This window comes from Juglans regia, chromosome 6, assembly GCF_001411555.2.
Source record: "Juglans regia cultivar Chandler chromosome 6, Walnut 2.0, whole genome shotgun sequence".
NCBI lineage: Eukaryota > Viridiplantae > Streptophyta > Magnoliopsida > Fagales > Juglandaceae > Juglans > Juglans regia.
This window is the reverse complement of record NC_049906.1, coordinates 34,141,586-34,156,267: the sequence shown is the minus strand read 5'-3', so window position 1 is coordinate 34,156,267 and position 14,682 is coordinate 34,141,586. Positions and strand designations below refer to the sequence as shown.

The following is a 14,682-nucleotide window of genomic DNA, read 5'->3' as shown; positions in this document are numbered from 1 at the left end:
ACCCCCATAAAATACCAAGGTATTATTTTCAAACAGTACATGTAAAATGAGCACACCAAGATTGCTAGTCCCCATAGAAAAGCTAGAGAGAACCCCCATAGAAGTGCTAGATTCTGATGCAAGTTTTTGCATGACAATCTTCTATCTACCCAATTACTCTGCCCTTTGGTATTTCAAGAATATAGTGATAGGTTTAGTTTGCGTTTGGGTAGTGAGGTGATATCAGATATTCTGTAAATAATAGTGAAAAAGTAATGATATAATATTGAATAGTAAATAATAATAGTGAATAGTAATAAAAAGTAAATAAAAATTAATAATAAAATAATGAATAGTAATAAAGTATTCTAACAAACTAACCCTTAGTTTTCACGAAGTTCTGGAATGTAGAAGATTTGGGCAATTTCTTCTTAGTTTGAGAAGACTACTTTTATATGTATTTGATGGATATATAATTGGAAAGGACAAGATTAAACTTGGCCCAAACAAAATCAAAAGTCATCTCTATATGGTTGGTAAGTTATTAAAAAATTCTAACAGATTTACCTTGAGGTCCCGTTTGGTTGTTAGACTGCACTGAGATCAACTCAGTTCAGTTTAATTTTAAATTGAGTCTAATATCTAAACACCCAATTCTCAAACCACTAAACTTAGCTCAACTCAAAATCTCTTCACATATGAGACTCACAATCTTTTTTAACTCAACACATCTTTACACGCGGGATTCATAATCTTTTTCAAATTTCTATAAATATATTTAAACTCATTTTAACATTCAAATACATCTAAACTCATCTTAAGTGGCCTTACAAAACTTACTCTATTATTTCAACTTACTATTATTTATAAAAAATTCAATTCATCTCATCTCAACTTAATTCAACTTAATTTCTAAACGCAGTATGAATCTATTTACTTTTATAAACTACAGAAAAAAAGATTAGTTAGTGTAGGGGATGTGATATTTTTTAATTTGTGATTGTAATGACCCAGCCCATCGGGCCCGGGCCCAGCCCTCAGAAACCTTTTATTTTTTCCTCCCCTTCCCACATAGTCACAGACCAATACTCCAAGCCACTGCCCTGGGCACCTGAGACTGGCCTATCAGAGTTGTTGCCACATTTCTCTCAACAGAAGTGAGATGAGGATAAGATAAATGTAAAAAACTCAGTTACGTAAGGAAGAAAGTTTCTTCTGTATTTTCAGTCATCTCTTATCATATACGTAAAAAATCTAGCGTTTAATGTTTTTTTAAAAAAGAAATCTTGTATTTAATGTCTATATATTTGCATTTACTGTACAGAAAGAGAAAATGAATAGTTTCCAAGGAGTTTCCATATTTGTCAGTCGCCGGTAATTACTTCGCCCCCTCTGCGTTTCTTTGAAAGCAACTTGGAGCAGAGTGTTGCTGCAATGGACTCGTCTCTCCCTCAAGACTCATATTTTCTCGGATTTGACAGTTCTACTCAGTAGGCCACAATTTACTCGTTATTCTTCCGTTTATTCCTTCTTCTTCTTTTTTTTTTTTAATTATAATATGCAAATCAAAAGTACCCAGATCGCTATTTGAAGGGCTTGGTGTCTTTTTATGTTAATGGGTTTTTTTTTTTATACTTTTATCATATTTGGTTTGGATATAATGGGATTGAATTGTTATTGATCAGGGGCTTATCTCGGGGTACAATTATTTTAATTTGTATTTATGATAATTATATGTGTGAGATTGGAATGTTTGTAATCTGAGTTGAATGAAATAATTTTTTTTTTTTTTTTTTCTCAAAGGTCCTTGAAGGGAACTGTATTGGACTCCAATCTCAACATTTTTACTTCAGAGCTGGTTCATTTTGACACTGATTTGCCCCATTACCAGACCAGAGATGGGGTTTTCCGGGACCCTTCCATTAATGGCAGAATTGTCTCACCCACATTAATGTGGGTGGAAGCTTTGGATCTCATGCTTCAAAAACTCTCGAAAAAATTGGATTTTGGGAAAGTCGCTGCTGTTTCTGGCAGTGGACAGCAACATGGTAGCGTGTACTGGAAAAAAGGCAGTTCTGCAATATTTTCTTCATTGGATCCCAAGAAGACATTGGTGGAACAGCTTAGCACTGCCTTTTCCATAAAGGAATCGCCAATATGGATGGACAGCAGCACTACGGCTCAATGTAGAGAGATTGAGAAAGCTGTTGGTGGGGCATTGGAGTTGGCTCGACTTACTGGGTCGCGTGCACATGAAAGATACACCGGTCCACAGATTAAGAAGATATTTGAGATGCAGCCGGAAGTTTATCATGATACCGAGAGGATCTCCCTTGTTAGCTCTTTTATGGCGTCTCTTCTTATTGGCACTTATGCTTCCATTGATGAGACTGATGGTGCAGGGATGAACTTGATGGACATTAAGCAAAGGACCTGGTCTAACATAGTTTTAGAGGTTTGTAATATTTGGGGACACCCTTATTTATGACCAAGCCGTGATTATTCTGGAATGGATGTTGCTATATTTTAAAAAATTGCATTGGAGTCTCATAGTTTGATTAATGTTCATTGAACTCTTTATATAATTACAGGCGACTGCCCCTAGTTTGGAGGAAAAACTTGGGAAATTAGCCCCTGCCCATGCCGTTGCTGGTTATATTGCTTCATACTTTGTGGAGAGGTTAGGGGTACATACATATTTAGTAATTAACCAAGCATTTGATTCTCTTTACATGTCAAAGTGTTTGCTTTGCTGAGCTTTAAGTATTTGATGACTGCATTGAGGTATTTAATATTTGCTGTGAAATGCTATCTTTGTTAACTGTTTCTATTTATTAAAAACATGTAAATTCAAAACAAAGATTAGTGCCTATCAAATTTTAACATAACCAAAGAGTGGCATCTGCATATGATCACATTATCAGACCTTGGATTGAGAAGTACCCTGGGATTTGCATGTGCATGTAGGTATATAAAAGACACATGCATCTTGCTGTAATATATTTTAGTTGACGTCTAGAATTCAAATTCATCTGTTTTCAGGTTCCACTTCAATAAAAATTGCTTGGTTATTCAGTGGTCTGGGGACAACCCAAACAGCCTGGCAGGTGCATGATCCTTTCTCATCCCAACTTCTGTTATCATATTTATTTGTTAGTTATTCTTATATTTGTTATGTTTTTGTATGTGCGGTATGTTCCACAAAATGCCTTGCAATAATTGTTTGTAGTAAATTTATCTTAAACAGCCTTAGACATATTTTGATTGTGACCATCATCTTTCTCTGTGACATGAAATTGTACCATCAATCTCTAAATAGTTAATCAGTGAGAATGCCTCTTTAAATGTTCACTTTAGCAAGTTAAAATTTCACTGTCTTAGAAAAGTGATGGTTTTAACGTATGAAGCCTTTTCTTTACATGGTAATTGAACAGCATAACATTCATAGATGTTGAGTCAGTTTCTCACAATTTAAGACTTTGTAGAATATTTGAATTAACGTTTTTAATCTATATTAATTTTTGAGCCTGTTCTCTAGCAGTATATCAATGCTTGTGATGCATGTTAGGTGGGTAAAGGAGGTAGCTTAAAACTAAAGAAGAAGATAAAGAGTTCTTTCTGTAAAATTTTAATCTAAGTTTGGCCTTCAGAAATCTCTTGGCTAATGGCAATCTATGCCATATCTCCCGGTGACAAGAAACAAGTAAGCATGCACAATGTCAGCATCCAATGCATTCATGTCTCCAATTTAGTGTCGCAACACCTATTGAAATCTTGTATGTAATAGGAAAGCATACAAACATGCAATGGCTGTCAGAGCCAAAGTCATGGTATAAATTGCATTGTCCGGGGCATGCCAGTTTTTGTAAATAAAGAAGCATAAATCAGGGCCCATCTGTACTTGAAAACATTCTTTTGAAGCTACATTTTGTAAAATGGGAGTACTCTCTTTTCTGTTGCAACTTTATTTTTTATCCTACCAAAACTCCTTCCCCGTATACCCTTTCACACATTCCTAGTAGGGCATCTACTAGAGATGAAGTGAAAATGTAAAAGAAAGCATTCTTTGTTTTATTTTTACCTTAGCATCTACTAATGGTTCTGTGCTACTAGTTTTTCATTTATGTTGTTATTAAAAAGGTTCTAATCATTACTGAAAGGATTTGTTCTAAACATTACTGAAAGGATTTATCTTCACATCCCCCCCTCACCCCCTTCCTTTTCTCTTCTAATCATGGCTTGCAGTCGTCTCCAGTTTCATTAATTTTTTTATCATCTAAGAGCACTTTGGACCTGCAGGTTTAACCCTAAATACTCCAGGGGATTTGGCAATCAGTCTTGGCACTAGTGACACTGTAAGTTAAACATTTTTGTTTACCGTAAGTTAAACATAGAACTTATTGTTTGGTCTGTGTATTTGTAAGAGAAACTGTGGACTTTGTTATCTTTAGACCACAAGCGTCGATGGCAGAAACATTTCTTAAATGGAGATACATACCATCATCATTAGGTGCTTGATTAGTTTCAATATTGCATAACATAAATAATTAGCTGAAACTCAATATTAATTTCTTTTGGATAGTACTGAACCTACTGTTTTTATCTGTATATATACAGTTGGCTTTAGCTTTAATCCGGCCTTGTGTATTGCTCAGGTCTTTGGGATTACCACTGAGCCTCAACCTAGACTGGAAGGTCATGTTTTCCCCAATCCAGTGGACCCTGAAAATTACATGGTAATGTTGGTCTACAAGAATGGGTCTCTTACTCGTGAAGGTACTATGTTGTCTGATACATATTCCCATGGGTTCCAGTTCAGCCATATTATTTTTCTCTCATGTGACCTATATCTTGATGTCAGATATCCGCAACCGCTATGCGGAGAAGTCTTGGGAAGTGTTTGATAAATTTCTGGAGCAAACTCCACCTTTAAATGGTTTGTTACTACGTTCCTTTAGTAGTTATTTTGGAGTCAATTGTTTATTGCTTTGTTTCTTTCCTCATTTTAGTTTATGAATAGGTGGAAAGATTGGTTTCTACTACAAGGAGCATGAAATTCTTCCTCCCCTCCCAGGTAAGATTTGGACTGAGGCCAGGCATGTTTTTTCAATGGAAAGTTCTACATACCACACTCCTATCCCACTATGATGAGTAGACATTGTCCCTGACCTTTGAATTTTTCTCTTAAAAAAAAATGATCCAAGGGGGGATAAAAGTGCCACATTTTATGTAGTGGGATGGGGATGTTGTGTGTAGCATTACTCTTTGTCAATATGCCTATCCTGTTGGAAGTTTACATTATTACTTTCCATTTAAACTAAGTTGTAAAAGAGTTGCAAAAAAGGTTTTATGTGTATCATTACCCATCCTGCTGAATTTCCCCAAATTTTGGGATGGTTTTCCATAAGCAATAGTTGTGCTTAACATTTGAAATGCATTAAAAGCACTAAGATCCACCATCAAGCATCTTCGACCACCTGATTCTATTGGAGAACAACTGGTTTAAACTGATGGTAGTTTCGGATCTCCCAAATAGGCCAATGAGGATCCCAGTGACTGGTTGGATAGTTTTATGTAATTTTGACAGTTTATGAATCAAATGCCAAACTCACAATTCTTTATGCTCCAGTTGGTTTCCATCGCTATGTTCTGGAAAATTTCTCAGAAAACACTTTGGAGAGCCTGAATGAGAAGGAAGTTGAGGAATTTGATCCTCCATCTGAGGTTAGTAATTGAATATTCATTGACGACTTATGCAGATGAGATCCTACATGGACTCTTGATGAACAAAAAGTCGATCCATTTACAGGTTCGGGCATTAATTGAAGGTCAGTTCCTCTCAATGAGAGCTCATGCAGAAAGATTTGGGATGCCTTCTCCTCCAAGACGAATAATAGGCACTGGGGGAGCATCAACCAATCAAAAGATCCTTAGCTCAATAGCTTCCATTTTTGGCTGTGATGTCTATACAGTTGAGAGACCTGGTAAGGAAGTGTACATCTTATCGTGTCATTTCCCATCTGTAATAGTTATAATTAGAAAACTAAACAGAGACATGTTCTGGTTATGCAATGAAATGAAAAAAACATTAGCAAAAACATCAAACATCTTGCTCCTTCAATATCCCAGTCTAAACAAGTCGGGTAGTGCCTTTTATAAGTTTCAAAATGGCCTTTTTCTTCCCCAAAATAATATCCCTCTCTTTTATCTTGAGCTGTGTCTGATGGAGAAATCTCTGAATCTTCTTTCTTTGTTACAGATTCGGCTTCCCTCGGAGCTGCATTGAGGGCTGCTCATGGTTGGCTGTGTAAAAAGGGTGGTTTTGTACCCATCTCAAGCATGTACGAGGACAAGCTAGACAAGACATCTCTCCGCTGCAAGCTAGCTGTGAGTGCTGGTGACCAGCAACTAGTTAGCAAGTATGCCTCATTTATGAAGAAGAGAATGGAGATAGAGAACCACCTTGTGCAAAAGCTAGGACGTTTCTAATTTTTTATTTTTTATTTGTTTTAAAAAAAAAATGCTTTATTTGGCAACCGAATAAACTAAATGAATATAGGGAAGCTTTATCATTGCTTTGAGTTTTTGTTTCTTACAAAACAACTAAGTAAATTATGTTTATTAAATTAATAATAATTTGAGACTTTTGGGTTGAATCTGTCGAGAGAAATGAGGTACATATACGCTAATGAAGTGACCTCTCCTACACCTTGCAATTACACATTCATTGCTATCTGATATCGCATAATCACAAAGTTAGTGTGTTTAAACACAGTTGTAGGATCTATAATTGTTGAGTTTATTATGTTTTCTGTGTATAGCATATCATTCACGTTACTTAAATGATAAAATTTGATTTATAAGATTCAAATTTTAAAATTTATATTTCAAATAAAATTATACCATTTAAACAAGCACTTTATTAGATGTATTCTACACACTGATTTGAAAATATAATTTTTTTAGTATAAAAAAATTATTGATATTTTGACTTTCTATTAACAAACCAACTTTTTAGGATTCGTTTGGATAGTGAGATGGATAGTGAGATGAGATAAGATAAAATAATGAGTTGAATAAAATATTATTTTTAATATTATTATTGTTTTAAAATTTGAAAAAGTTAAATTGTTTATTATATTTTGTGTGAAAATTTGAAAAAATTATAACTTTTCATGGTAACTTTAATAGTATGAAGTGTATCAATTAACAAAGTTGCAAATAGATTAGCAGTTTTTTGTATCACATAGCTTCCACAGGTTTAATTAGCTCTTAAGTCCAGATTTGTACCATCATGATGAGAGGAAATAGCAGAAGCACTACAGCTCACAAACTCAAACGAACCATTATCGCAAATACAAGCTTTTATAGACACCATAAGAAGAGTATTACAAAGCCAGAGCCATCATGGGTTCCAAATCACAGAAAAATATTATTGATAATGCAGAAGTCTGTGCAGAAAAGCACATACAAAGCCAGCAACAGCTTTAAAAGGAAACAACCGCAACAAAAGCCATCATATTACAGCAGACATCAAAAGGGATTACATCGAGCCTCTAGTATTCATCTCCTTCATCACCATCCTCTCCCTCGGCAGATTCTGCACCAACCTCCTCGTAATCCTTCTCCAGGGCAGCCAGATCTTCACGAGCCTCTGAGAACTCCCCCTCCTCCATACCCTCACCGACATACCAGTGCACAAAGGCACGTTTGGCATACATGAGATCAAACTTGTGGTCAATGCGAGAGAACACCTCAGCAACACTGGTTGAGTTAGAGATCATGCAGACGGCCCTTTGCACCTTAGCAAGGTCGCCTCCCGGAACAACGGTGGGTGGCTGGTAATTGATACCACACTTAAATCCAGTAGGACACCAGTCAACAAATTGGATGGTGCGCTTGGTCTTGATGGTGGCCACAGCTGCATTCACATCCTTGGGCACAACATCACCACGGTACATCAAGCAGCAAGCCATGTACTTGCCATGGCGTGGGTCACACTTTGCCATCATGGAAGAGGGTTCAAAGGCACTGTTAGTAATCTCGGCCACTGAAAGTTGCTCATGGTATGCCTTCTCAGCTGAGATGACAGGAGCATAAGAGGAAAGCATGAAATGGATCCTGGGGTAGGGAACCAAGTTGGTCTGGAACTCAGTCACATCAACATTCAGGGCTCCATCGAACCGCAAGGAGGCAGTCAGGGACGAGATCACCTGAATTACAATCACCCATTATTTACAGCATCCATTTTAATTCAAAGGGATGCCAAAAAATGTCCACAATCTTGAAAATTTCATTATACCTGAGAGACAAGGCGGTTAAGATTAGTGTAAGTAGGACGCTCGATGTCAAGGGAGCGCCTGCAGATGTCATAGATGGCCTCATTGTCAAGAAGCACAGCAACATCAGTGTGCTCAAGGAGGGAGTGAGTTGAAAGGACGCTGTTGTATGGCTCCACAACGGATGTGGACACCTGTGGTGAGGGATAGACAGTGAAACCGAGCTTTGACTTCTTTCCATAATCAACGGAGAGACGCTCCAAAAGCAGTGATCCAAGACCAGAACCGGTACCCCCTCCGACAGCATTGAAAACCAAGAAGCCTTGAAGACCAGTGCAGTTGTCTGCAAGCTTGCGGATCCGGTCCAGGCAAAGATCAACAATCTCTTTCCCAACTGCACCAGAAAGCCACAGAGGATCGTATAAAAAAAAAAAAAAAAAATTGGCATTCAAAGACCCATACAATAATGAAGGGAGCTAAAAAAAAATTACTGGTGTAATGGCCACGGGCAAAGTTGTTGGCAGCATCTTCCTTGCCGCTGATGAGTTGCTCAGGGTGGAAGAGCTGGCGGTATGTTCCAGTCCTCACTTCATCAATGACAGTAGGCTCAAGATCAACAAAGACTGCACGAGGGACGTGCTTCCCAGCTCCGGTTTCGCTGAAAAAGGTGTTGAAGGCATCATCTCCACCGCCAACTGTCTTGTCACTCGGCATCTGGCCATCAGGCTGGGGGGAAAAGCAAAATTTCAGCCGATGAAAATTTACGCATTGCCTGATTTAAATGGAGAAATATATATAACGAACGAACGCACGCACGCACACTATATGTAGAAGAAAAGATGAAAACGAATTCAAAAAGAAAAACGAGACTAATAATAGAAAAAATTTCAAGACACTGGCCACCATGTTTGCCGATAAAAAAAATCCGTCTTCTTCCAACTTTCAAACGAGCATGTCTAAACCCTCAAAATACTTTCTCTATCACAAACATTGATACCACAACTTTCATAAAAATTAAGTAAATATCGATCTAAACCGCAGATCTAGCTGGACTAGAAAATTTCTAGTGAAAAATGAACCACATCCAAAGCCAGATCTAACGAGTTCTAAAGCAAGGATTAATGACAGCACGTCGTTGAGCTAATACATTAAAATTTTCTACGAAGATTAACCATATATCGAGAAGAGAAATGAGAATCGGAGATAATAAAAAGCAACAGCTAGCACAACAAATACCGGAAAGAATAGAATGGTAAAAGCAAAGGAAGGGAATGAGTGAGTGAGCGAGAGAATATTACCTGAATGCCATGCTCGAGGCAGTACAGCTCCCAGCAGGCATTGCCGACCTGGATACCGGCCTGGCCGATGTGGATCGAGATGCACTCTCTCATATTTCCAAGATGAGTTTCGGGAAGATTCGGAGAGTTTCGGAAGAATGCAAGGAGCGGCGTTTATCAAGACGCCTCTCAGATGAATGCGGGGGTTTCGAATCTAGTCTCAGGTTATGCCATTTATATAGAGATAGGCAGAGCGGATGATGACCCGTAATTATCGGGGCAAACTTAACCGGTTTGTGTGAATCTCATTTAAATTTTCAAAATGAAAGAAATTTTGTAAAAGTGAACTTGTACGGTATATTTAATTTATAATAAAAATAATTTAATAATCTAATATATCGAATTTATATTTATAAAATCATAATAATATTAAATACGGATGTATGTATAAATATTACATAATTTTTTTAAAAAAAATATAATCTACCATTAAAATTTAGTTTTTTTTTTTATGTTGATCCATATTTATCTATTTTTTTTATAAAAAATTATACAATACTTGCACACTTTACGATTATAAATCTTATTTATCTAATTATATATTTATTATATATGGAAACGTGCATAAGTTTTCATGATAATTGTATCATCTTAATTACACTTCAGTATAACTATAAGATTTTTATGACATATTATATACTATAACTGATTATTTGAGAATAATATTGGTATCTCTCATTTTGACTGATTATATATATATATATATATTTTGTTATTTACTAATTAAAAAGTAATTATTAATATATTAATATTTTTTTCTAAATACTAAAAATATTTTGAAAAGAAAATTATCTAGACGTCACGCCCAACAGTTAGTGTCGAGCGGCAGCCTAACATCACTCATTATTTAAATAATAAATATATAATTACTTAAAATATAAGACATTGAAAGTATGATTACAAATAATATTATAAATATTATAGGTACCTAGAGAAAGAAATAAGTGTAACTAGGATTAGTTGACCATGGTTAAAGAAGGGTTTGCTTGGCCATTTGCGACAGCTGGCTGGCCAGCCTAACTGAAGTGACCGTTTAACCGTGGTTAATTGCCCGCCGACTGTACTTTTGACTTAGATTCGGAAAAGGCCTTGATGTTTGTCAGAATTACGAAGATGACATTCAGTGAGCCACAATATTAGCATTGATATTAGATTAGTTAAATATTTTTTTATCTTTAAATTTAATAAATATCATCCATATTTACTCTATATTAAATTAACTAAATTATTTTCATCCAAACTATAACTACAGTAAATTTATTCTTCTTTTCAAATATAAAAAGAATTATAACAAATCTAAAAGTATTTTTTGAGATTATTATATTATAAATATGAGATTTTATCATCTATATATATATAAGATTAATATATTATAGATTGTTAGATTATGTAAATAAAAATAAATATGATTTATTGGAGATTATTGAAGATTATGAAAATAAAATAAAAAATTAATTAAATAATAATAATATTTTATTATTATAGAGAGTGTAATGACTAATTTAATATGGACTTTAAATTTTGAATAATTAGTTAAAGGTAAAAAAGTTTCATATTAGTCAAAATTTAAAGAATAAGATAATCAATTCAATGTTAATACTCTTAAGACGATGAAACCATAGCTGTCAGCAGTAGCATTGATTTCTACATGTAAAATCATATTTTTTAAAGATTAATTTTACATATTAAGAAAATTTTATTTTTGAGTCAAATAATAATAAAATATTATTATTTTTTTGTTTTTTAATTTTTTATATTTTGTAATTAGTATCACTGTAAATTCTATCATTTTGCATCAATTAAAATTTTTTTCTTAAAATTCTATCCGTTGGTGGAGAGAAAAAAAAAAGTAATAAAATAATATGTAAAGAATGAATATTATCTTTAAATTTGTAAAAAAACTTTTTATAGTTATGCAAACTTTTAAATATATATAATTTAATATATTCCAATTTAAGATTATATTATACAAATATATCGAACGGATAATCTGCTAGCATATAATAAATTATAATAAGAGGAAGCGTCTCAAGGAGGGTAATGTCGTCATTTAGGTGATAAAATATCTGAAGCAAGCACGTGATCGCTTTCATTGATGGGCCAATAGGGGCCCAGGAGGCACATGCAGTGGGTTGGGCAGGTGGGCTGTCAAAGGTCAAGTAGGTCCTACATTTCTGTCGTTTTAGGCCCGGCATCTTAAGTGACAGACAGCATCTTGGGTCAAATAGAAATTTATAAATTTTATGATAGGATCCTAATCTCTATTGAAACTATTGCTCAAATTTCAGGTTTAATTTAGAGAGATAGAACGCATTGAATCTATAACATTACGAGAGTGTAGTATGTAAATTTTTTTAAAAACAATTCAACATTTGATGAATGATATCGCCTCATCACAACAAGTTAAGACTGCATTTAGATGTTGAGTTAAGTTAAGTTCTCTATAAATAGTAATAATTTGAGATAGTAAAATGAGTTTTGTGGGGCCCATCTAATATGTGTTTGGATGTTAAGATGAGTCTAAATGTATTTATGGAAAGTTGGAAAAGGTGATGGGTCATGTGTGTAAAGAGGTGTTGAGTTGAAAAAAGTTGTGAATCTCACGTGTAAAGATGTTTTTAGTTGAGATAAGTTTAATGATTTGAGAGTTTGATGTTTAGATATTAGAAGAGGTCTAAATCTTAACCGAACTCAGCCGAGCTGAATGCAATCAATAAACCAAACGAGCCCTTAAGAGTTAAATGAGAGTGCAATTTTCTTAATAAAAAACATATTAATATTTAAATGCATCCCACACTTTTTATGACTATTCAAATTGGGTAGAATAGTCATAGAAAGTATGGATTACATGATCGATCGATTACTTTTATCGATGTATTTGTGTCAACGAGGGATGAAGATTTTCTATAATTATTTTATCCGTCCGACGACCCATGCAAGCATCATCTGCACCTAGTCAGTCACACAGCTTGGACGGCAATGACCAGGCTCGACTACAGTCAAGTTTAGCCCAAAATTCTGGAACTGAGCTCACTTGTTTTATAAGGAACTTGAAGTCAAGCCCAAGCCACTTTCAATCATTTAATAAGCAATGATTTCGGTGTTACTTGAAAGAGTTTCTACATTTTTATCTGTTTTGCAATTTTTGAGTAAGCTACACCTTATTTTTGCTGCTCCCTGCAGCCTTGCAACAGTCATAATTAAAAGGTAGTGAGCAGCATAAATAACGGACACTGCCCCCAAAAAGATGCTAACCTGTGGAAGTTCATAGAAAAGTGCCAGCTTCAAATTCAATGACTCTTGTTGGGTTGATCGACTTACCGGCAAGGAAAAGGGCTTTACTAAACATTCCCATTAGTTTGCATGAGAAAACAGGCTGCTTGCTTGCATTTAATACTTCAAGAGTGAAAGGGATATCTAAACCAATTTGAGACAGGATTCACTCAGACTGCCCAAAATCATGCTGAGAAAATCTCCATTTGATTGCCAAGAACGTGATGGAAGAAGATTAAAATAGAAAAACCAGCAATTCTGGTTCTCTTTCACTTGACCTCAGAATCATTATATGATCCGATGAGTTGTGTGTATATCATTACCCGACCCGACCGCAATTTTCTAGGAAGTTCAAACGTTTTATGCACGTAGTAGATGATAAAAGGATAACGAATAGAATGATGCAATTTAAATCAGTCATAATATGTTAAATTACATCCTGTCTTGAAGTGGGCCACTTCATTTCCAGAGGACATTCAGGTCCTACCAATGGAAAGTTTAGCCACTCATCTTCCCTTATCCGCTTTAACATACATGGCGGCCGGCCATGTTGAAGACACATTTATTCAAAATATAAGCATATTTCGCAGATATTTACTATACAACTGACAAAATGCTTTACCTGTAAAGCGACAAGCACAGGACAAACAACACAGGCAGCCGGTTGAAGGCTATATCTATCTATCTTAAGGGTATGAAAGATGAAATTAGGCAAGTACAGTACCTCACGGCTGTATCTAAGTTGGAACAAGAAGAGAGTAATATGACACTAAACCAGAATCAAATCACAATCTCTGCAGTAAATAGAGTCCAAAACGAAACCCTGATTATCAGGAATGAAAACAAAGCCCAAATTAATCTGTACCCACGAGAAAAAGCACTATTCTTTTCTTTCTTGATCATAATATTCTGAGACCATAGATCATATCAAATGATTTTAGGGCTAATGTAACAAATTCTTAACAAAGATTCTGCAAGATCAGATCAAGAAAGTTTTCGGAAAGTTTTAGTTGTTGACAACCAAATAATAAATATTCAGATGATTTTCATCAAAAGTACATGACTGACTTGTTGAGACGATACACATGAACAAACTTTAGCTTGAGAGGTAATTTTGCTCAATCATGGATGGGTTGAAGGAACATGTACAATTGGAAACAAGATGCGTACATGGAATGATCCATGATATTGAACACATTCTGTACAAATACTGCAGATCTAACATATGTGCATTCCGATATGACATAGTTTGGCGCCACTATAGTGACATGTATTCTTTACAATGCTACATATCAATGTCTTCTAATGTAGTGGAGGAAAATTTTCATAGTGGAAGAAGCAAAATGAACCTCTCACCAAGCAATAGAAGGAAGTTAAGGAGCAAGATCCGTGAGCTCGAGGAAAATTCCAGCATTATGTAATGGATAGAAAACTTCTCATAAAATTTAGGGGTCCAAAAGGAACAGACATAATGCAGAGTGATATGCTGACGAAACTATTGTGAATGAGCAACATTCATAAGAATCAAAGCTACTATCAAGTTGCCAGATGGAGAGCACTGAATCACCTGTTATAATGTCCATACACACAACGCACATTCTTTCTTGGCAGACAAGATGCAAGAAGATGCTTTAAAACCAGCCACAATTGATACAGTCCCACTGATGAGGTTGGTGCATTACCTCATGCCAGACAAAATGGCGGGAGCAAATCCTTATAGAATCTAAAGTAAGTTTCCACTAACAGTGCAGCTACTCGCACTATGCAGAAAATTACCAAATTAAAAGGCCATTGCATTTTATTTGCAACTTCCA

General features: G+C 35.3%; 2 protein-coding genes across 4 annotated transcripts; one reads left to right on the top strand and one right to left on the bottom strand.

The window, feature by feature from the left end:
* Nucleotides 1–1,073: 1,073 nt before the first annotated feature.
* Nucleotides 1,074–6,560, top strand: LOC108992116 (xylulose kinase 2). 2 transcript variants are annotated; one of them, XM_018966578.2, is made up of 12 exons: nt 1,074–1,170; nt 1,304–1,469; nt 1,783–2,434; nt 2,571–2,659; nt 3,022–3,086; nt 4,279–4,334; nt 4,635–4,755; nt 4,841–4,915; nt 5,000–5,053; nt 5,609–5,703; nt 5,789–5,963; nt 6,239–6,560. In XM_018966578.2, the coding sequence occupies exons 2-12, from the start codon at nt 1,414–1,416 to the stop codon at nt 6,466–6,468; spliced, it is 1,668 nt and encodes a 555-aa protein (XP_018822123.1). In that variant the 5' UTR covers nt 1,074–1,170; nt 1,304–1,413; the 3' UTR covers nt 6,469–6,560. The 2 variants fall into 2 exon arrangements, with proteins under 2 accessions (XP_018822123.1, XP_035546771.1); XM_035690878.1 differs by lacking the exon at nt 1,074–1,170 and having other exon boundaries at nt 1,211–1,469.
* A 765-nt stretch (nt 6,561–7,325) lies between these two features.
* LOC108992104 (tubulin alpha chain-like) lies at nt 7,326–9,873 on the bottom strand. 2 transcript variants are annotated; one of them, XM_018966554.2, is made up of 5 exons: nt 9,557–9,757; nt 8,750–8,984; nt 8,282–8,652; nt 7,732–8,192; nt 7,523–7,646 (listed from the first exon to the last, which is right to left on the bottom strand). In XM_018966554.2, the coding sequence occupies exons 1-5, from the start codon at nt 9,647–9,649 to the stop codon at nt 7,523–7,525; spliced, it is 1,284 nt and encodes a 427-aa protein (XP_018822099.1). In that variant the 5' UTR covers nt 9,650–9,757. The 2 variants fall into 2 exon arrangements, with proteins under 2 accessions (XP_018822098.1, XP_018822099.1); XM_018966553.2 differs by having other exon boundaries at nt 7,326–8,192; nt 9,557–9,873.
* Between the last annotated feature and the right edge of the window lie 4,809 nt (nt 9,874–14,682).